This window comes from Chiloscyllium plagiosum, unplaced genomic scaffold (genome assembly GCF_037043375.1).
Source record: "Chiloscyllium plagiosum isolate Xiang-an unplaced genomic scaffold, Cpla_swu_hap1 HiC_scaffold_27, whole genome shotgun sequence".
Lineage (NCBI taxonomy): Eukaryota > Metazoa > Chordata > Chondrichthyes > Orectolobiformes > Hemiscylliidae > Chiloscyllium > Chiloscyllium plagiosum.
In genome coordinates, this window is record NW_028270165.1 from 89,102,607 (window position 1) to 89,126,292 (window position 23,686).

General features: G+C 46.5%; 1 protein-coding gene across 1 annotated transcript in view; it reads left to right on the forward strand.

The window, feature by feature from the left end:
* The first annotated feature begins 2,010 nt into the window (after positions 1 to 2,010).
* LOC148144943 (uncharacterized) overlaps positions 2,011 to 23,686 on the forward strand; it is a 49,646-nt gene continuing 27,970 nt past the window's right edge. The window contains exon 1 of the mRNA XM_087975740.1: positions 2,011 to 2,905. Coding sequence (XP_087831866.1) covers positions 2,011 to 2,905 — 895 coding nt within the window. The remainder of the gene's footprint in view (positions 2,906 to 23,686) is intronic.

Sequence of the window (23,686 nt, forward strand, 5' to 3'; positions counted from 1 at the left end):
TGTTGGGCCAATAGGAAGCCCTGGAGGACCGGAAGGAGCGTGGTCCTCCTACTAATCAGAGACACCTTTATTGTGTGTGCCTCTCTCTCAATCTCAATTTATGGAGGGGACAGATTCTGGAAAAGTTGGGCCAGGTCTGTGTCTCAGTTGGCAAGCTCATGGAAAATGCAGTACCACGATGTGAAGTGATAGCATTCCCGGGGGGGGAGCAGAAAGGAGATGCATTGTTTAAATGGTGATATATTGGGATGTGGAGAAAGTGAGGACTGCAAATGTTGGAGATCAGAGTCAAAAAGTGTGGTGCTCGAAAAGCACAGCAGATGAGGCAGCATCCGAGGAGCAGGAGAATCAGCGTTACAGGCACGAGCCCTTCATCAGGAATGTGTATAAAGGGGCCTCAGCGTCCTTCCATACCAGTTAATGCCAGTTGTCAGATAGATGCAGCAAGCAATGAGCAAAGCACGTGTTATATTAGCAAGAGGAATTGAGTTCAGAAGTGGGGATGTCTTCCTGCAGTTATGGGATCATTGAATATATTCAAGGCTGAGTTCATCTGATTTTGGAACAACAAAGAAGTGGATGTTTATGGGGGAAGGCAAGAAAATGGTTTTCACACCATTGCAGAACAGTTACCGAGTCAAACAGCACAGAAACAGTCCCTTCAGTCCAACTACTCCATGCTATGTTCTGAAACTAATCTAATCCCATCTGCCAGTGCTTGGCCTATATCCCTCTGTCACAAAGCTGGTCCTTTTTTCTAAAAGCTGGTCCTTCTTCTCAAGGATGCTGTGTCCTTGGTTTTTTTTCAGAGGGGTGGTAAAAAGACCCAAGCTCCGAAGCAACTGGTTTAGTACAGAGATGAAAAACGGTATTGGGAGGCATTTTTGGTAATGTGTGAACAGATGAGACTTGAGGCCAAAGCTTTTATGTTTTAGAAGTGACCTGTACAATGAAAGGGGAGTGGTCAGTCCTGAAAGCTGAAGTCTTGTTTGGGTGAGTTAAGCAGTGGGCTGTGTGGAGAAAGGCTGCTAATACTGTCTCCTTCTGCCCTTCTAACTTCAACTGTAAGCCTCTGTTTCAGTTTTACTTTGTTTAAGGGGTTTGTTTTTTTTGGTACTGTTGTGTTCAAGCATTGCGAAGAGTGTTAAGAGTTTTTCCACAGCTTGTACTGTACTTAATAAAGTTTGGTTGTTCACAGAAGTTGGCGTATTGCAGTGTAAGAAGCTCAAGCAAAAGAACTTAACAAAGGAACCTAAGGGATAAGTCTTTCATGCAGAAAGTGGCGTGTTTAAGGAAAGAGCTGTCAGAAGAAGTGGTGGGTGCTGGCACAATTATGACATTAAAAGGCATCTGGATGGGTATACGATTAGGAAGGGTTTAGATGATATGGGCCAGATGCTGGCAAATCAGCCGAGATTAGGTTAGGTTATCTAGTTGGCACGGATGAATTAGACCAAAGGGTCTGTTTCTGTGCAACATATCTTTATCACTCTGGCTTGCCACTAACATTTGCCACATCTATATGTACAGTTTCTCTCTGGTGTCAGTGTCAATGCCTTGATGTCTCATTCTTAACCGGACTGGCAGTGATGATTTTTGTAATCTTTTCTTACAGACTATCTGAAGACAGAAGTTTCAAAGTCAACAGATAAAGGGCTCAAGTCCAAAATGTTGATTTTCCTGCTTATCTGATGCTGCTTGCCATGCTGCGCTTTTCCAGCAACGCATTTTTTGAATCTGACTCTCCAGCGTCTCCATTCCTCACTTTCACGTCAATGTCTGACAGTCACTCAATCCACCAGGACCGCAACAATTTTCAACTATGATTCTGTGAGAAGGAGCAAAGCTTTCTTTTTGCTTCCTGTTTGAGTACGGGGGGACTGGTTGAAAGACGCTCCTGTTGCAGCGCACTGAGTGTGGAGCCTGAAATAACTCTACTGCCTGGAAAGAAGAATTCACGGCAGGGTTGTACACGTGTGTGTGTGTGTGTGTGCAGCTGAAGCTTCGGCCATGGAGAAACCTGAGGCAACACTCCCCGTTGAGAAACCATGGAAGTGTGGCAACTGCGGGAAGGGCTTCCATGTCCCATCTGTCCTGGCGGCTCATCAGTGCAATCACACTGGGAAGAGGCCGTTCTCCTGCCCCAAGCGGGTGAAGGGCTTTACTTGCTCCTGTGTCCTGCTGGCCCACCAGCATATACAGACTGGTGAGAGGACGTTTTACTGCTCCGTGTGCGGGAAAGGGTTCACTTGTGTGGACAACCTCCAGACCCACCAGCGAATCCATGCAGGAGAGAGGCTTTTCAGTTGCCACGAGTGCGGGAAAGCCTTTGGCAATTCCTCCGACCTGCTGAAGCACCGGCGAGTCCACACGGGGGAGAGGCCATTCAGCTGCCCAGAGTGCGGGAAGGCCTTCAGCGACTCCTCCAACCTGCTGAGGCACCGCCGGGTCCACACAGGGGAGAGGCCCTTCAGCTGCCCAGAGTGCAGGAAGGCCTTCAGCAATTCCTCCAACCTGCTGGCCCATCAGCAGGTCCACATGGGGGAGAGGCCCTTCAGCTGCCCAGAGTGCGGGAAGGCCTTCAGTAAATCCTCCAACCTGCTGGCCCATCAGCGGGTCCACACGGGGGAGAGGCCCTTCAGCTGCCCAGAGTGCGGGAAGGCCTTCAGCAATTCCTCCGACCTACTGAGACACCGGAGAATCCACACGGGGGAGAGGCCTTTCGCCTGCTCTGAGTGTGGTAAGGCCTTCAGCAATTCCTCTGACCTGTTGTCCCACCGGCGGGTCCACACCAGGGAAAGGCCATTCAGCTGCCCCGAGTGTGGAAAGGGGTTCACCCGCTCCTCCAAACTGCTGGCCCATCAATGGGTCCACACCGGGGAGAGACCGTTTGCCTGCCCCGACTGTGGGCAGAGGTTCACATTGTCCTGCAACTTGCGGAGGCACCAGCGGGGGCACCAGTGCACCCAACAATCAGATTCCACCAGTGACGCTGCAGTGGGTCACCCCCAAGGCTGAACCTCTTGCCCATTCTGACAGTGGGTGCAGTGGGCTTTTTTTGTTTTGTGCTGGACTCACCATCCCCTCCCCGCCCCCACCCCCCCAAGCCCACCTACGTGGCTCAGGGGTGGTATGGTGACTCAGTGGTTAGTACCACTGCCTCACGATGCTGACCTGGGTTCAATTCCACCCTCGGGATGACAGTCTGTGTGTATCTTTCACGATGTCCCCCCCACATCTCTATGGGTTACTTCTGAGTGCTCCGGTTTCCTTCCCCTGGTCTAAAGGTGTACAGGTTAGGATGGATTGGCCCATCTAAATTGTCCCATAGTGTTCTGGGATGTGTAGGTGTGGTGCATTAGTCAGGGGTAAATGTAGAGGAATAGGAATAGGGGAATGGGTCTGGCTGGGTTACTCTGCGGAGGGCCAGTGTGGACTTGTTGGGCTAAAGGACCTGTTTCCATACTGTTGGGAATCTAATCTTTAAAAAAAAGAATTCCTCCAAGCGATACTGATAAAACATGCCGAGTTGGACAAAGTATCCCGTCAAGTTTGAGACAAACCCAGAGTTGAAGAAGTCGGAAGTCACACAACACCATGTTACAGTGCAATAAGTTTATTTGAAATCACAAACTTTAAGAGCATTGCTCTTTTATGCGTGCTGCTCCTTCATCACTTCATCTGGTGCCATGTGACTTCTGACCTTGTCCACCCCAATTCAATACCAGCACCTCCGCATCAGAGTTGATGAATGAGATTGGAGTTTATTCGGCCTGATTTAGTAAGATGTTCATTTGGAAACTCAAAACTGTCGGACATACAAAGAGACATGAATCATAGAGTCCCACAGCAGGAGACAGGCCCTTCGGCCCAACATGGTCCATGCCAACCAAACTGTCCATCAACACGAAGCCCATTTCCTTGCACTTGGCCCATTTCCTTCCATACCTTTCCTATCCACTTATTTGTCCAAATGCCTTATAAATATTGTTAATGTACCCACCTCAACCACTTCCGCTGGCATTTCATTCCATATGTGTACCACCGTCTGCATAAAAAAAAAAGTTGCCCCTCACATTCCCTTTTATTCTTTTTCCTCTAACCTTAAACTGATGCCCTCTAGCTCTCACTTCCCCAACCCCGGGGTAAACGTCTGAGTGCATTCACCCTCTCCATGCCTCTCACGATCACTTCACTTCTCTAAGGGCCCCTGTCAGTCTCTAATGCTCTAAATAAAAATATCTTAGCTTGTCCAACCTCTCCCTTTTACACAGACCCTTGAGTCCTGGCAACATCCTTGTATATGTCTTCAGCACGCTTCCAAGTTTAATAACATATTTGTTATAGACACTGCCCTGTCTACCTATTTTGTTGGAAATATAGGACCTAATCCAAACTGGATAATCTGGCTGATGGGGCAGGAAACCACTTCCTTTCTTAAGAGAGAAGTCTCCTGGAGAGAACTGGCTGGCTGACTGATCTACTGACCCTCACAGTGTCCCACTGCCCTCAGTTATCTGGAGGGGTGTCCACACATTTGCCTAAGGTGGTGCTTGAAACCTTTATCATCTTTGGGATGGATCCCCATTCATTCCGTGCGATGGAGTCATGCAGCCTGGAAACAGACCCTTCAGACCAACCAGTCCATGATCCCTAACTAAACTAGTGCCACCCATCTGCTCCTGGCCTGTATCCAGTTTGTTAATAGTTTTGTTCATTTGTTCACCATGAGAGTTGGATAAATAAATTGCTGATTGTTGATTTTAAAGTGTTGGGGATTTATTCTTCTCACTAGAGCAGGTTACACCACTTTTCATGCTAATTTTATAGATTATTGAGCGACACTCTCTGTTTGAGAAAGGTGGTGCTGTCAGCCTTCGCTTTATAAGAGTATTGACGTGATGTACTGCTGAATGCAATGGAGTCAACATGAATCCCAGCCTCTCACTGTGGTTGTGGGTGAATCGCCTTAATTTGGTTCTTAACTCAGAAACTGCACACAATTAACTGCTGAAACAATGATTTACACTTGATTGTATGCAGCAACCAAAAATAAAACTCAAGTAACCAAGTTCAACCTCACTCACAACTTGGCTATCACCCAATTGATGGCAGAATTTAACTGAGTTTCCACCAACAGTTTGTCTCTGGAAGTATCCAGGGATTCAGTGCAGCATTCTTCTTCCAAGTACTGCTGCTGCATCTTTCTGGAGTTGCATTCTGGTGGAGATTCCTCGCTTTCAAATCTGTGGTGTGATGCTTCTTTAGATTCTAACACCATCTCCCCACACTTCTGGAGATCTCCGGTCTGTAGCTTACCTTCTTATCCTCGAGGGTTAGTGGCTTGTTTGATACAGCCTTTCCTGCAAAAAACCCCTTTACGTCAGTGCCTTCCTTCCACAGACAAACTTAATTGTCCTTTTGTCATGAGGTTATTAAACACTTAGCTCATCGGTCCCAGGAAACAACTTGTTGTTTTGCGTCCTTCTACCCAGGGATGACTAACTACCAGAAATTAGGCCATTCAGCCCATTGAGTCTGCTCCACTATTCAATCATGGCTGATATGTTTCTCAACTCAATTCTCCCCGTAACCCTTGATAGGTAAGAATGATTGAATGGTGGAGCAGACTCAATGAGCTGAATGGCCTCATTTCTGCTTTTGAGGTCTTCTGATGTAGCAGTTTCTCAGTGGCCCTTTTGTTTCTTGGTCCAGAAAGAGTTACTGCTGACTCAGGGAGTTTGGAAACTTCTGGAGTTTACAGGACCACACCACATTCCTCTCTGCCTCCTCCCGAGATACTGGCAATTCCCAAGATCCCTTGGTATCCCTGAAAACAATCGAGGTATCTGTAAATCTCTGCTGCTACTCAGGAACAGAAAGATTATGGGGACAGACTATGGAGTTCTACTCCAGGATTCTCTCAAGGTAAACTTACAGGTTGAGTCAGTAGTTAGGAAGGCAAATGCAATGCAGGCATTTATTTTGATCAGACTTGAATATAAAAGCAGGGATGTACTTCTGAGACTCCGGTCAGGCCACAATTGGAGTACTGTATGTAGATTTGGGCCCCATATCTCAAGAAGGATGTACTGGCCCTGGAACATGTTCAGAGGAGGTTCACAAGAATGGTCCAGGAATGAAAAATTTAACATATGAAGAACATTAGAGGACTCTAGGTTTATACTTCATGGAGTTCAGAAGGATGAGAGGGGATCTAATTGAAACCTACAGAATAATAAACGGCGTGGATGTTGGGAAGATGTTTCCATTGGTAGGACAGACTAGAACCTGAGTGCTCAGCTTTCGTGTCAAGGGAAGACCATTTAGAACAGAGGGGAGAGAAACTTCTTAAACCAGAGTGTGGTGAATCTATGGAATTCACCGCCACAGAAGGCTGCGGAGGCCAAGTTACTGAGTATATTTAAGACTGAGATAGATAGGTTCTTGAGTATCAAGGGGATTAAGGGTTACGTGGAGATTGGGGTTGAGAAACGTATCAGCCATGATTGAATGGCGAAGCAGACTCAATGGGCTGAACGGCCTAATTTCTGCTCCTATGGTCTTATGATATGCTGATGTGTGGAGGGGTGAGGAGGGGGGAAAAAGAGATGAAGAGAGAAAGACAGTTAAAGTGAACCTCGATAGTGATGAAGGAAATATAAGAATTGTATGAAAAATGGCAGAACACATAGGAGCACTGGCATACAGAGGGATCTGGGCATATAGATCCGTGGAAGTGGTAATGCAGGTGGGCATGGTGGTCAAGAAGGCACACAGCACGGTTCCTTGAATGTAAGAGTTACGTTACAGCTCTTTATTCTGACCACATTCGGAATATTGTGTGCAGTTCTGGTCACTATGCTACAGGAAGGTTGTGGGTGCTCTGGCAGAGGGTACAGACAAGGTTCACCAGGACATTGCCTAGTCTCGAGGGCTCTCATTACGAGCAGAGGAGGCATAAACCTGGATTGTTTTCTTTGGAAAAACAGAGGCTGAGAGGAGACCTCGACAAAATGATGAGACACACAGATTGGCTGGACAGGGGTGGCAGGGTAGCTCAGTGGTTCGCACTGACGCCTCACAGTGCCAGAGCCCTGCATTCGATTTTAGTCTCAGGCAACTATCTGTGTGGAGTTGGCACATTGTCCCTGCACCCCACCTCCCGTGTCTGTGTGGGCTTCCTCCGGGTGCTCCGGCTTCCTCCTACAATCCAAACTTGTATAGATTAGGGTGGATTAGCGAAGCTAAATTACCCATAGTGTCCAGGGAGAGGCAGGTTAAGTTGGATTGTCTGTATGTAAATTGCCCCAATGTTCAGGGATGTGTAAGTTTGGTGCATTAGTCAGGAGTAAATGTAGATAATAGGGGTAAGGGAATGGGTCTCTATGTGTTAATCTTTGGAGGGCCGGTGTTGACTTGTTGGGCTGAATGGTCTGTTTCCACGCTGGAGGGATTCTGTGATAGTCAGAGGCGTTTTTTCCCTCCAGGGTGGAAAAATCAACTAAAAGAGGGCACAGGTTCAAGGTGAAAGGGGGACTGTTTGGGGGAGAAGTGGTGGGGTGGGGGTGGGGAATTTACACAGAGAGGTGGTGGGTTTCTGGAACGCACTGCCAGTGGAGGTAGTGGAAGCAGGCATCTTAACAATGTTTAAGGTGTATCTTGATAGACACATGAAGGGGAGGTGAACAGAGGAACAGAAACCACACATGGGCAATAAATAGCAGGTCTAAGTAAGGATTAAGTATTAGCACAGGCTTGAGGGGGTGTGTGTGCCTAAACCAAGTGAGAAGAGCCTGTGACTGTGCTGTATTGTATTGATACAGCTTTCCCCCACTATTTGAAAGTAGAGTGTTCCTTTCATAAGCTGAAATGGGCCTAAAGCGAAGAAGCAATTACCATGAATTAATTTATATTATGCCTTTCTTTGTAAAAGCGACAATCCTCTTCAGATTTCTTTCGATTTGTGAGAACAGATATTAATGTAGGTCTTTTGTAAAAGTGAAGTAGTGTAAAGTGAACTTTCGAAAAGTGGGGGATACCCTTATGCTGATGGAGGGGAGATGGGGGAGCAATGAAGAGGGGTGGATGGAGGCTCATGTGGAGAATAAACACCGAGACCAATTGTGCCTGGCCCTGTGCTGGAGACTCAATGGGACAGAGACAAATGTATCTATTTCAGGTATACCTGCAGTATGCTCCATCCAGGATAAAAAAAAATGTCCTTCATCTGCTTCACCATACAGGGCAGATGAGCAGTTTCTCCACAATGTGGACCAGGAGGTGATGCGACTGAGTGAAGCCTTTCCTGTGCTGAATGCAGGTGATTGGCCGCTGCCCGGTATATAAATGCTGATGAATTTCGGGCAGGCGGGGAAGGGAAACCGTTCCTACACTCCCTGCATTTTCATGATTTCTCCATGGTGCAGGTGTACTCGTATTTCTCCAGGTTCAACAATCAGTTGAAACTCGCTCACACTTACAGCATAGGTGTGGTGTTACTGGTGAACTGGTAATTGGAGGACTCGCATTCAGTCTGTAAAGCATGTTCCAGTCACTACTCTGGTGTGTGGGTATGTGAGACTCTGAGTTTCCAGTCACACTGTCGTTTAAAACCTAACTAAGCAGACAGACCTTCTCCCCTTTGTTTTCAAGGCCATCAATATCCAAGTCCTGGTGAATCAAGCGACTGTCAGACTTCGATGTGATGTTTGGTCTGAGATTTCTGCCTCCAAATTCTTCTCTTGTAATATTCCTGTGAAAAGAGGTTGCAAAGGTCATCGCTGTCAGTCCACAATAGAAAATCAAAACACACAATTCTAGTTTCTGTGGAACATTCTTTCCTCTCTTAATACCCAAGATCTTTGTGCTGATCTTTATGTAAATGTATACAGCAGGGTAATGTGGTGGATTGCATACTCCTTGAAGAGTCCACTCAATTGCTGAATGGACATCTATCATGCGGTATTGACGTTCCTACTGAAGATACACAATATTCTGCTGTACAATATTACGAGCCCAGCAACAACTGCAAATCAGGCTTTGAGAGCTATAAACATTCCATCAAATATGTAACATATACCCCAGACTTATCTGTCTTATATTAACGCACGGTTGTCTTAAATCTGAGTCTTCTGGAAATGTAAGTTTTAAGTGTGACTTTTTGTAAAAGAAGCCATCATTTTGGACTCCTTCCATGCCATACTGACTCTATTACTGGAAATACATCCATACTACACCAGGATTCATGGATCAATGACGTGAGGCTAATCTTTACCCTCTTATAATTTTCTGTCACATAAATGTTTCGACGAATGCCAACGCTTTTCACCAGTCATACAGTCAGAGACATAAAGCACAGAAACAGATCCTTCAATCTAACTTGTCCATGCCAATCGGATATCCAAAATTAGTCTAGTTCCATTTGCCATCACTTGGTCCATATCCCTCTAAACCCTTCCTTTTCATATATCCATCCAGATGCCTCCACCACTTCCTCTGGCAGCTCATTCCATACACGCATCACCCTCTACAAAAAATGGTTGACTGCAAGGTCCCTTTTAAATTTTTCCCCTCTCGCCCTAAACCTATGCCCTCGAGTTCTGCACTCCCCCTATCCCAGGGAAAAGACCTTGTCTATTCACCCTATCCACACCCTTCAAGTTTTTATAAACCTCTTTAAAAAACACACACTCAGCCTGAGATGCTCTAGGGAAAACAGCCCCATCCTATTCAGCCTCTCCTTGTGGTTCAAACCCTCCTAATCTGGCAACAGCCTTGTGAATCTTTTCTGAATCCTTTCAAGTATCACAACATCCTTCCTATAGAAGGGAGACCAGAATTGCACACAATATTCCAGAAGAAGCCGACTGAAACTGACTTTTGCAGAGTTTGCTCCCTGCTTGGATTCAGACTCTCTGCCTCCCGTTGCTGCAAGTGAACAGTGCTTCCCCCCTTCTCTCTCCCTCCCAGGATAAGGAATGGAAAGGAGGAGACATTGCTTCACTCCCAGATTTTACCCAGAAGAGCCCCCCTATTGTCTGAATGCGCAAGTTGGACCTTGAGCTTCTGAAGCTACTGCTGCTCCTCTCTTTCTCTGAATGAAGATTGAGCTTCACCCCAGACTGCAACTCCCTTCCTCTGTCCAAACATCTGTGAGCACAGCACATTTTTGTTGAAGTAAGGCATCTTTCCTGAATGTTACAATTAAAGGGGTGTCTTCCCCCTGATATTCAAAGGACGGTAAGTCAGAGACGGGCCACGCCTTGTGTTATGTGGCATGTGTGACAGTTGCAACAGGATGTCCCAACTCCTATGCTCAATTCAAAATTTGTGAGAAGGTTTGTAGCTCGGGTGCTCGTTGTGGTTCTGTTCGCCGAGCTGGGAATTTTTGTTGCAGACATTTCATCCCCTGTCTAGGTGACATCCTTAGTGCTTGGGAGCCTCTTGTGAAGCGCTTCTGTGATGTTTCCTCCAGCATTTATAGTGGTTTGTCTCTGCCGCTTCCGGTTGTCAGTTCCAACTGTCCGCTGCATTGGCCGGTATATTGGGTCCAGGTCAATGTGTTTGTTGATAGAATCTGTGGATGAGTGCCATGCCAGAGAACGGCCAGGGAATTCCTAAAGGCATGGCCTCTAGGCATTTTTACAGCGCCACATTTTTCAACTCTGGATCTGGGACAAGGTGTGTGGTGTGGGGGTGGGGGGATGGGAAATAAAGAAACTGGTGAAATCTACATTGATCCTATGTAGTTAGTGGGTCCCAAAGCAGAAGATGAAATGTTCTTCCTACAAGCGGCAGGGAGCTAGAGCTTGGAGGGAGAGGCAGCCGAGGACTTGCATGTCCTTGACGGATTGGGAGGGGGGAGTTAAAGTGTTCAGCCACAAGGTGGTGGGGTCGTTTAGTTTTGGCGTCTCAGAACTATTCCCTGAAATGTTCTGCAAGTTGGCGTCCAGTCTCCCCAATATGGCAGAGACCACATCGAGAGCAATGGACTTATAAATCTTATAAACAAATTGTACAAATCTTAGCCTGCTAGAGTTATTTTCTTTAATTAAGTTAAAGAAAATTTTAACTAAATTGGGTGACTACATGAAACGATTTGTTGGTCATCCTCCTCAAATGAGACAATGCCATAAATATCAGTGAACTGTTTTTTTTGTTCGAACCACAAGTTCTTGATTTATTTTCACAACTTATTGGTATTCACATCTGCACATTCAATGTCAAACTCTGACATCAGAAATGACATGACATCATTAATTTTTTCTTACAATACTCCAACAAACAAATTAATAACACAGTGAATACCAAGTCTCATTAATATGAAATTAAATTTGACCAAATAAAATGTAAAATCAAATGGGAGATAACAAATGGGGGAAGGGCAGAAGGCAAGAAATGCAGCATCATAGAAGGTGCTCCTCCAGGGAGTGTATTTTACCAACTACAACTGCTCAATATAAACAAACACTCTGACATGACCCTCCGGTTTTAATGTAAACCATATCCCCATACAGTAGGTACCATTTAAATAAGTTAATAGATACAAGCCTTGAGCAAATCCAGCCTCCAGCCGGACTCCCCGCTTCTTGGAGCTCGGACCTTCCTCCAGCTCCGGGGGGTTGTTGAGCTCCTGGGCTCCGGCCGCCGCCGAAGAAGCCGCGGGCGCCGGCTCTCTCTCCTCCACCGCCGACATTTTTAATTTGTTTTCTCGTTCACCCGGTAACCGTCACCTCCCCCTTCCCGGGCCCCGGGAATTATACACAAATAAACAATAAACCCCACCAGGGACTGTCTCCTTTTCTTCATAACTTTTGTTTGAAAAGTTCCGGCTTTAATTTGAAATGTATTTTAAAGGTATTTTCTGAGGTAAACGATGCCTGTCTGCCCCCCTCCCTCCGTCAGAAACCGCCCGCTGAGTCGATGAGAAAACCGCAGCCTCGCGCCGCCATCTTTGTTTTTCTTCTTCATTCCGTCTCCTCCTTCTGTGACGCGCGTCATCCGCGCCTCCTCCAATCAGAGCGCACCTTACTCCACCTGACCAATGGCAGCTGGCATTCAGTGTCGTGTTGGTCCCACCGTCTGCAATATCTCTCTCCGATTAGTCGGTACCGACCACAAGCTTTGGGATTGGTTGGGAATTTCACAATCACGTCAGTGTATCCGCCCTTTTCATTCCCGTTCATTCATTCAACAGCAGCTAACCCAATTTACTGCAACGGGCTCTGCAGCTATAGCGGTAGTGTCACATATTCAGGGAGAAGATGTGATTTTTAACGTTATCAACCAATTCAACTCTGGCACCTCCACATCCATTCATTCAACTGAAGAGGGCTCAATTTAGTGTCAAGGGCTCTGAGGGTATAATATTTGTATCCCATGTTGAGAAGAAACCTCTCCCCATTCATTCAATAGAAGAGGACCTATTTGCTGCAGAGGTTTTTTTTCAGGCGCAGTGGTAGTATCCCTATCTTCGAGCCCTGAAATCCCACTGCTATGAGGATGCGTAATAACAAATTTTTTAGTCATAAGTCACATGACACCAGGTTATAATCCAGCAAGTTTGTTTGGAGGGGATCTTACAGAAATATATTAAATTATGAAAGAAATAGAAGTAGGATGTTGCATTGGTAGGTGAGACTAGGAGAAGAGCACATGGTCTCAAGATTAGAAGAAGCAGGTTTAAAACTGAACTGAGAAGAAACTTCTTCACCCAGAGGGTTGTTAATCTATGGAATTCCTTGCCCAGGGAAGTATTTGACATTACTTCAGCAATCACTAGAAGCAGTAGATACGTTTTTGAAAAATAAAAGAATTAAGGTTACGGTGAAAATGCAGGTAAGTGCAGCATAGTCCACGAAAAGATTAGTCATGATCTTATTGAGTGGTGGAGCGGGCCGGAAGGCCGACTCTTGCTCCTAGTTCTTATGTTGTGTTTTCCAAACATTAATTTTATTTCCATTGTTTAAAATCAAATATTTAAGATGAACAGTTTGTTTTTCCTCACTTGGACACACTGTGACCCACAACACTGTGAATATCATAAACCCGCTCATGAGATATCATTGGAACAATTCATAAACTAGATTTGTCACTGAGATACTAGAAAGGAGAAAAATTCCCAACATGTGCAGGATGCTAACGAAAAGTTAGCAACCTGAAATGGTAACAGGAGCAAGTGAACAGCCCCAATCATATTCTGACATCCACTACAGTACCTTGCTTTCCTTTTCAGTTTAATGATCCATAATTGAATCTGACTCCAACACACTCTCTGGCAGACAGTTCCAGAGGTCAAAGTATTTTCAATCATGAATGAAGTAAGTTTTGGATCCATCCCAAAGACATTGAACATAGAAAAATACAGCGCAGTACAGGCCCTTTGGCCCTCGATGTTGCGCCGATCCAAGCCCACCTAACCTACACTCGCCCACTATCCTCCATATGCCTATCCAATGCCCATTTAAATGCCCATAAAGGGGGAGAGTACTGGCAGGGCATTCCATGAACTCACGACTCGCTGAGTAAAGAGTCTATCCTAACATCTGTCCTATACCTACCACCCCTTAATCTAAAGCTATGCTCCCTCGTAATAGCTGACTCCATACGTGGAAAAAGGTTCTCATGGTCAACCCTATCTAAACCCCGAATCATCTTGTACACCTCTATCAAGTCACCCCTAAACCTTCTTTTCTCCAATGAAAACAGCCCCAAGTGCCTCAGCCTTTCCTCATACGAACTTCCTACCATACCAGGCAACATCCTGGTAAACCTCCTTTGCACCCGTTCCAGTGCCTCCACATCCTTCCTATAGTATGGCGACCAAAACTGCACACAATACTCCAGATGCGGCCGCACCAGAGTCTTATACATCTGCAACATGACCTCAGGACTCCGGAACTCAATTCCTCGACCAATAAAAGCCAGTACGCCATATGCCTTCTTCACAGCACTATTTACCTGGATGGCAACTTTCAGAGATCTGTGTACATGGACACCAAGATCCCTCTGCTCATCCACACTACCAAGTATCCAACCATTAGCCCAGTACCCCATCTTCTTGTTACTCTTACCAAAGTGAATCACTTCACACTTACCTACATTGAACTCCATTTGCCACTTTTCTTCCCAGCTCTGCAGCTTATCGATATCCCGCTGTAACCTGCCACATCCTTCCTCACTGTCAACAACTCCACCGACTTTCGTATCATCCGCAAACTTGCTCACCCAACCTTCTAGCCCCTCCTCCAGGTCATTTATAAAAATGACAAACAACAATGGTCCCAAAACAGATCCTTGCGGAACACCGCTAGTAACTGCACTCCAAGATGAACCTTTTCCATCAACTACTACCCTCTGTCTTCTTCCAGCCAGCCAATTCCTAATCCAAACCTCCAACTCACCCTCAATGCCATACCTCCGTATTTTTTGCAGTAGCCTAGCATGGGGAACCTTATCAAACGCCTTACTAAAATCCATATACACCACATCTACCGCTTTAGCCTCGTCCACCTCCTTATTCACCTTCTCAAAGAATTCAATAAGGTTTGTGAGGCACGACCTACCCTTCACAAAACCATGCTGACTATCCTTGATCACATTATTTCTATCCAGATGTTCATAAATCCTATCCCTTACAATCCTCTCTAAGACTTTTGCCCACAACAGAAGTGAGACTCGCCGGCCTATAGTTACTAGGGTTATCCCTACTCCCCTTTTTGAACAAGGGAACCACATTTGCTATCCTCCAGTCTTCTGGCACTATTCCTGTAGACACTGAGGACATAAAAATCAAGGCCAATGGCTCTGCAATCTCGTCCCTTGCTTCCCAGAGAATCCTAGGATAAATGCCATCAGGCCCAGGGGACTTATCTATTTTCACCCTTTCCAGGATTTCCAACACCTCTTCCCTACATACCTCAAAGCCATTCATTCTAATTAATTGTGACTCAGTATTCACATCGGCAATAATGTCCTATTCCTGAGTGAATACTGACGAAAAGTATTCATTCAGTGTCTTCCCCAATCTCTTCAGCCTCCACACGCAACTTCCCACTACTATCCTTGACTGGACCTATTCCTACCCTAGTCATTCTTGTATTCCTGACATACCCTATAGAAAGCCTTTGGGTTTTCCCTAATCCTACCAACTAAGAACTTTTCATGTCCTCTCCTTGCTGCTTTTAGCTCTCTCTTCAGATCCTTCCTGGCTACCTTATAACTATCAATCGCCCCAATTGAACCTTCACACCTCATCTTTACATAGGCCGCCCTCTCCCCTTTAACAAGGGATTCCAATTCCTTATTAAACCACGGTTCCCTCACACGACCCTTTCCTCCCTGCCTGACAGGTACATACTTATCAAGAACACTCAATAGTTGCTCCTTGAACAAGCTCCACATATCAATTGCGCCCTTCCCTTGAAGCCTACTTTTCCAAGCCACGCATCCTAAGTCGTGCCTCACCATATCATAATTTCCCTGTCCTCAGCCATAACTCTTGCCCTGCAGTGCACACTTATCCCTCTCCATCACTAGAGTAAAAGTCACCGAATTGTGGTCACTGTCCCCAAAGTGCTCACCTACCTCCAATTCTAACACCTGGCCTGGTTCGTTACCCAGAACCAAATCCAGTATGGCCTCACCTCTTGTTGGCCTGTCTACATATTGTGTCAGGAAACCCTCCTGCACACATTGGACAAACACCGACCCATCTAACGAACTCGAGCTATAGCTTTCCCAGTCAATATCTGGAAAGTTAAAGTCCCCCATAACAACCACCCTATTACTTTCACTCTTCTCCTGAATCAATCCTTTCTTCTACGTATCTAGGACTATTAGGAGGCCTGTAGAAAACTCCTAACAGGGTGACCTCACCTTTCCTATTCCTAACCTCAGCCCAAACTACCTCAGATGGCAAGTCTTCATCCATCGTCCTTTCCACTGCTGTAATACTATATTTGACAAGCAATGCCACACCTCCCCCTCTTTTACCCCCGCCTCTGACCCTACTAAAACATTTAAACCCTGGAACCTGCAACAGCCAATCCTGTCCCTGTTCTACCCATGTCTCCGTAATAGCCACAACATCGAAATCCCAGGTACCAATCCATGCTGCAAGTTCACCTACCTTATTTCATATACTTCTTGCATTGAAGTATACACACTTCAAGCCATTTTCCTGTTTACAGGCACCCTCCTTTGAGATTGATGCCATGTTCCTAACCTCCCTACACTCCAGGTCCTGCACCCTAAAGCTACAGTCTAGGTTCCCATTCCCCTGTAGAATTAGTTTAAATCCCCCCGAAGAGCACTAGCAAACCTTTCCCCCAAGGATACTGGTGCCGCTCAGGTCCAGGTGTAGACCATCCTGTTTATAGAGGTCCCACCTTCCCCAGAAAGAACCCCAGTTATCCAGAAACCGGAATCCCTCCCTCCTGCACCATCCCTGTAGCCACGCATTTAACTGTTCTCTCTCCTTATTCCTCGACTCTCTATCACGTAGCACGGGTAACAAACCAGAAACAACAACTCTGTTTGTTCTAACTCTGAGCTTCCAACCTAGCTCCCTGAAAGCCTGCCTAACATCCTCAACCCTCTTCCTACCTATGTCGTTTGTGCCAATGTGGACCACGACTTCAGGCTGCTCCCCTTCCCCCTTAAGGATCAGGAAAACACGATCAGAGACGTCACGTACCCTTGCACCTGGGAGGCAACATACCAAACGTGAGTCTCTCTCGCCCCCACAGAACCGCCTATCTGTGCCCCGAACTATTGCTCTGCTCTTCTCCACCCTTCCCTTCTGAGCAACGGTGACAGGCTCCGTGCCAGAGGCCTGAACCCCATTGCTTACCCCTGGTAAGTCGTCCCCCCCACAAGTATCCAAAATGGTATACTTGTTCTTGAGGGGAACGGCCGCAGGGGTCCCTGCACTGGCTGCTTCTTCCCAGTCCCCCTCACTGTCACCCATCTATCTGCCATCTTTGGAGTTACTACTTCCCTAAAGCTCCGATCTATGACCCCCTCTGCCTCCCGAATGATCCTAAGTTCATCCAACTCCAGCTCCAGTTCCCTAACATGGTCTTGGAGGAGCTGGAGATGGGTGCACTTCCTGCACGACCATGGCATCCCTCACCTCAAACATGTTGCAAGAGGAACATTGCACTGCCTTCACTGCCATCCCTCTAAAAGTAACCTTTTAAAAACAAACTGGGTCCAAGAATAGAACAAGCAAAATGCAGCACTTACCTACTTACCACAACGGTTCTTATTATTAGGTTAGGCACCTCTGCAGTGCCTCGGGTTCCTCTCCTGCGTGCTTTTATAGGGAAAGAAACCTACCCAGGTAAGCTTACGCTACACCAACTTCCAGATCCGCTTCGCGCTTTTTAAAAAAAAACTTTCAAATTTAAACCGTTAAACAAACGTCACCGAGCCTTCAAGCAGCCCCTGCCAAACATCCCTTACCTGCTCCGCTGACACTTCTATAAGAGGTGTTGGCTGGACGCAGACACTTCGGCGGGCAGTGTTCATTACTCATGTGTATTCTCTCCCCCACCCGCCTTAAACTAATCACCTGGGTTGTGAGTCGATTGTGCTGGCATTCTGGTGGCCCCAGGCAGTGTCTGTATCTGCTCTGCTGTTTCTCTCCATATTGTGATCCAGTGGCCATCTTGTGTGTCAAGTTGGCCAACTGATGGCTCAGTAGCCATCTTGTGTATCTGTGTGCCTAGTAACACCCTGCCCTTCCCCACCTCTCCGCCATGCCCACTTTCTCTTCCCCACTCAATCTCTCTATCAACCCCACTCATTCTCTCTCTCTACCCCCACCCTCTGACCGCCATTTTCTCTCTCTCTCTGTCCCCCATCCTTTTGGTCTCTATTCTCCCCAGTCCCAACCACACCCGTCCTTTCTCAAGCCTCGAACCATCTTTGACCGCTGTATCAAGCCCTTCAAAGGACAGAGAGAGAGAGAGAGAGAGAGAGAGAGAGAGAGATAATGGATAGTAATGACTCTACCTGGGAGTTGGGAGGGGTGATAAATGGCTGATCTTCAAAATTGAGAATACTTAAAATGATTTTTGCAAGGTTTGTAGCTCAGGTTGAGGTTTAGGGTGTAGGTTTGCTCGCTGGGCTGTAGGTTTGATATCCAGACGTTTCATCACCTGGCTAGGTAACATCTTCAGTGGCGACCTCCCAGTGAAGCGAAGCTGTGTCTCCTGCTTTCTATTTATATCTTTCTCCTGGATGGGGTTCCTGGGGTTTGTGGTGATGTCATTTCCTGTTCGTTTTCTGAGGGGTTGATAGATGGCATCTAGATCTATGTATTTGTTTATGGTGTTGTGCTTGGAGTGCCAGGCCTCGTAGCCCTACACATGGATGAAAAAAACACCATTTCGACTGGGACAACACATCTATCCTGGGGCAGGCTAAGCAAAGACTTGCCAGAGAATTCCTAGAGGCCTGGCACTCCAACCTCAACGCCATAAACAAACACATAGACCGAGATACCATCTATCAGCCTCTCAGAAAACGAACAGGAAATGACATCACCACAAACCCCAGGAACCCCATCCAGGAGAAAGATATAAATAGAAAGCAGGAGACAACAGCTTCGCTTCACTTGGCGTCGCCACTGAAGATGTTACCTAGCCAGGTGATGAAACGTCTGGATATCAAACCTACACCCGAAACCTAAAATGATATCTTCAGAAACATCGTTAAAGCCAGAAAGCGTTTTCAAGTTTTTTTAAAAGAGCTGCTGAAATCTATCTGATTCTTTCACTGAAATAAACGCAGTCAGGCCACCGCTCAGGACAGGCTGGAAGGGGTGAATGGGCGAAAATGAGCACTGCAGATGCAGGAGATTAGAGTCAAGATTAAGATTAGAGTGGTGCTGGAAAAGCACAGCCGGTCAAGCAGCATTCGAGGCTTTTGCCTGAAACATCGATTTTCCTGCTCCTTGGATGCTGCCTGACCTGCTGTGATTTCCGACACCACTCTGATCTTGAATGTAAGGGGTGAATGGCCTAGTCCTAGTCTTGTGAAGTTGGTTCCAACTATCTAGAAATAGCGTCACAGGGCACAGAAACATACCCTTCGGTCTATGCCGACCAGATATCCTAAATTAATCTAGTGACCCATTTGCCAGCATTTGGCCCCTTATCCCTCTGAATCTGTCCTATTCATATCCCCATCCAGATGCATTTTAAATATTATCATTGTACTGGCCTCCACCACTTCCTCTGGCTGACACGCACCAGCGTTGTGTGCAAAAAGGTTGCCCCTCAGAAATCTTACCCCTCTCACCCTAAACCCATGCCCTCCACTTCTGGACTCGCGCAACGTGGGGAAAAGACATACAAAAGTTGAGCAGCCAGACAGAATGCAAAAACAATACAATGTCGAATCACAGGGAAAAACAAATTGTAGCTCGACCCCTTTTTTGTCGTATTGGCATTTGGACTCTTAAAATCTGACAGGAACACCAGCATCCCTAGTGAGCATACTGCGCATGTTTCCCGGTGTCAGTAACGCAGTGCACATGCCCACCGGTATAAGCTGAACACTGGGCATGCTCATCGCTTTCCGCAAAAAATGGCGCGCGACCTTCCTTTGATGGTCCAATAGGGAACCGTGGAGGGCCAAAACAAAACTGGTCCTCCTGCCAATCAGAGCCACCCCATTGTCTGAATGCGGAAGTTGGACCATGAATTTCTGAAGCTGCTACTCCTGCTCCTCTTTCTGAATCAACATTGAGCTTCACCCAGACTACAAATTCTTTTCTCTGTCTAAGATCTGTGTGTACAGCACTCTCTTTTCTCGCCCCCTTTGCCATTTCTATGTCTTTCCGGAGTTCAATTGTTGACTTACAGCAACTGAAAGGAAAGGGATTGAACCCAGGGAGGGGACGGACTATGGAAAAGTGATCGAGGTCTGTGTCTCAATTGGCAAAATAGACAGACAGGAGGCTGGAAGGACACAGCAAATCAGGCAGCATCACGAGGTGTAGAAGTCGATATTTCGGGTGTAACCCTTCTTCAGGACTGGGGATAGGTGAAGAATCGGTCAGATTAATCATTGGGTGGAAGAAATCAGGTTGGTGGCAGGAAGGAGTGGTAGTGAGGGGCATGGGGCTGAGAAGGGAGTCGGGTGATGGAAAGGGAAGTTATTTGAAATTGGAGAACTCGATGTTGGGTCCTGCAGGCTGTAGTCTGCCCGGGCGGAAGATGGGGTGTTGTTCCCTAATTTGCGGTTTGGTTCGTTGTGGCAATAGAGGAAGCCTATGATGTTCTTGTCGGGAAGGGGAATTAAAATCGATGGTGACTGGGAGGTCTGGTCAGCCTCTGCGGACCCAGCTGTGATGCTCGCCAATCCGTTCCCCAAGTTTATGCTCAGTCTCCCCGAAGTCGAGAAGACCACAATTTACAAACACGTGGCAAATGCAGTATCTCAATGTGAAGTTATAGTCTTTGCTATGAAACAAAAAGCAGCAAGGAGATGTATTGTTTAAATGGTGATACTGTGGGATGTGGAGAAAGTGAGAACTGCAGATGTTGGAGATGAGAGTCAAAGTGTGGTGCTGAAAAAGGTGGTAAGTCAGGCAGCATCTGAGGACCAGGAGAGTCGACATTTTGGTCCCGAGCACTTCATCAGGAATGATGTGTGGATGGACAAAGGGTCTGATTCGGTTCTATATAACTCTCATCATCTTCAGTGAGAGCAGAAGTGTGATTGTGAAGGCTGGAGTTTCAGAGCAGCTTTCAAAGATGCTTTGCCCTTAATGTGGATGGACAAAGGGTCTGTTTCTGTGCTGTATGACTCTAATCATCTTCGGTGAGAGCAGAAGTGTTTCTGAGGACTTTTCAAAGATGTTTTGCCCTTAATGGGAGTAGAAGGTACAATGAAATCTTGCATTTGTGAGACAGCAACTGAGTGAGTGAGTAAATCCGAGGTTTTGGTGCAAAGTGGGAATTCATTGCACTGTGAGGATGAAACTCTACTTATTGAGTCATTTCTGCTGGTGAATGAAACCAGGCTCAAGATTAGGAGGAGTAAATTTAGGACAGAGATGAGGAGGAACTGCTTTTCATGGAGTGTAGTGTATCTATGGAATTCTCTGCCCCAGGAAGCAGTAGAGGCAGCTTCATTAAGTATATTCAAGACACAATTGGATGGGTTTTTGCAATGGTAGGGGAATTAAGGGTAGTTGGGACAATGCAGGGAGGAGGATCTCAGATGGTGAATAGATTAGCCATGATCTTAATTGGATTTTTGAACAAGAGGAAGGCATGAAAATGGTTTCAAGACCAGTTTAGAACAGTTACAGAGCCAGAGAGCACAAACAGACCCTTCAATCCAACTAGACCATGCTGACTGTGTTCACAAACTAAACTAGTCCCACCTGCCCCATTCTCCCCGTAACCTTTGATCCCCTTGATACTCAAGAACCTATCTGTCTCAGTTTTAAATATCCTCAGTGACCTGGCCTGCACAGCCTTCTGTGGAAATAGATTCCACAGATTCACCGCTCTCTGGCTGAAGAAGTTTCTCCGTTCTAAAAGGTCTTCCCTTTACTCTAAGGCTGTGCCCTCTGGCCCGAGTCTGTCCTACCAATGGAAACATCTTTGCAATGTCCACTCTGTCCAGGCTTTGAAGATTATGTATGTTTCAATTAGACCCCCCCCCCTACTCCTCCCCCCCCTGAGTGTGCGCCTGTTAATCAGCATGAACCAGACCCTTCAGGATGAGGTACAGCAGGGATTAGGGTCAGCAAAGTGAGAATGAAGGGAGTGTGTGTGGGATGGAGATTTTCAGCTTCTAGGGAATGAGAGAGAAAAGTGAGTTCGCTATAAATTAGAATTGATCGGATGGGCCAAAGAGTGGGAGATGGAATTTAATTTGGAGAAATGTGAGTTGTTGCATTTTGGTCAAGCAATCCAGGCAGGACTGACACAGTTAAGAGGAGTGTTGCAGAACAAAGAGTCCTTGGAGTGCAGGTTCCATAGTTCTCAGGTAGACAGGATAGCCTTTGTTGGTCAGAGCATTGAGTAGATGAGTTGGGAGGTCATGTTGTGGCTGTCCAGGATGTTGGTTAAGCCACTTTTGGAATACTGCAGTTAGTTCTGGTCTCCCTGCTGTAGGAAAGATGTTATGAAACTTTGAAAGGGGTCAGAAAAGAATAGGCCAGGGGCATTTTCCATGGAGCATCAGAGACTGAGGGATAAACTTATAGACCTTTGTAAGGGCCATGGATAGAGGGGAAACCCTAAGGTCTTTTCCCCAGGGTATGGCAGTCCAAAACTAGAAGGCATATGTTTGAGGTGAGAGTGGAATGATTTAAGAGATTGGAGGGGCAACCACTTCAGAGGGTGGTGCATGTATGGAACGAACTGCCAGAGGAAGTGGTGGAGGCTGGCACAATTACAACATTTAAAAGGCATGTGGATGTCTGTCTGTTCTCAGCTCTGCTGGATGTCTGTTGAAGCTCTGAACCCCCCCTTCTACACCTTCTGGGACAAACATTTAGTCAATCAAGCCTCAATCCACAATCTCCCAGCCAGTCAACAATCCAGGCACAGTGTAGTCACAGCAGGGAATCAGCTGCCCTGAGTGCAGGAAGGCCTTTACCCAGGCCTCTGCCCTGCTGAGGCACCGGTGGGTCCACACGGGGGAGAGACCCTTCAGCTGCCCCGAGTGCAGAAGGACATTCCGTGAATCCTCCAACCTGTTGAGGCACCAACGGGTCCACACAGATGGTGGAATTCGAATTTGGTCAGAAATCTGGAGTTCAGAATCTAACGGTGAAACCATTGTCGGTGGGGTGGGGGTGGAAGAAAACCCCCATCTGATTCACTCAGTTCTTTTTTAGGGAAGACTTGAGCAGTTATTAGAGCAGTCGTCCCAGCTACATCCTTTACCCGGTCTGGCCTACATGTGACTCCAGCCCCACAACAGTCTGGTGGACTCTACGCTGCTCATCCAACTTGATTGGAATACAGGTTGAAATTGCTGAGTGAGGCAATACTTCCTCCAGGTTAAGGCTGTACCAAGGATGCAGTTACAAAGGGACGACTCAGTGGTGACCAATAATGAAGAAAGTGAGGGGTTGCACTTTGACCTTGAGCTATTTTTAAAAAATTGCTACTTTTTCTACGCCTTTCTGCTGGGAGATTCTGAAGCTGTAACAAAGTTGGGTCACAATAAAGATTACCTGAACTTCACACTGAGCTCAGACTCTCACTGAGAGCTTTAAACTGCAACAGGTTTTTGTTTTAAAACTGCTCATTTTACATGTGAAAGTGAGAACTGCTGATGCTGGAGATCAGAGTCAAGATTAGAGTGGTGCTGGCAAAGCACTGCAGGTCAGGCAGCGTGCGAGGACCAGGGAAATTGACATTTCGGGCAAAAGCCCTTCCTCAGGTTTTTGCCAGAAACGTTGATGTTCCTGCTCCTCAGATGCTGCCTGACCTGCTGTGCTCATTTCTGACAGTCTCCTGTACTATGTTTCCAATGTTGTGTATCGGTTGCAGCAGTGAATGAGTAGCCAGCATTGTTAGAAATTGTAAAATTTTCAGGAGTGCAATGTCATCAGCATTGTAGTTTCCTGGCAGCACTGAGAAGTGTGTGCTTGGTTCACTAGACATGATGTGGAGGTGCCGGTGTTGGACTGGGGTGGATAAAG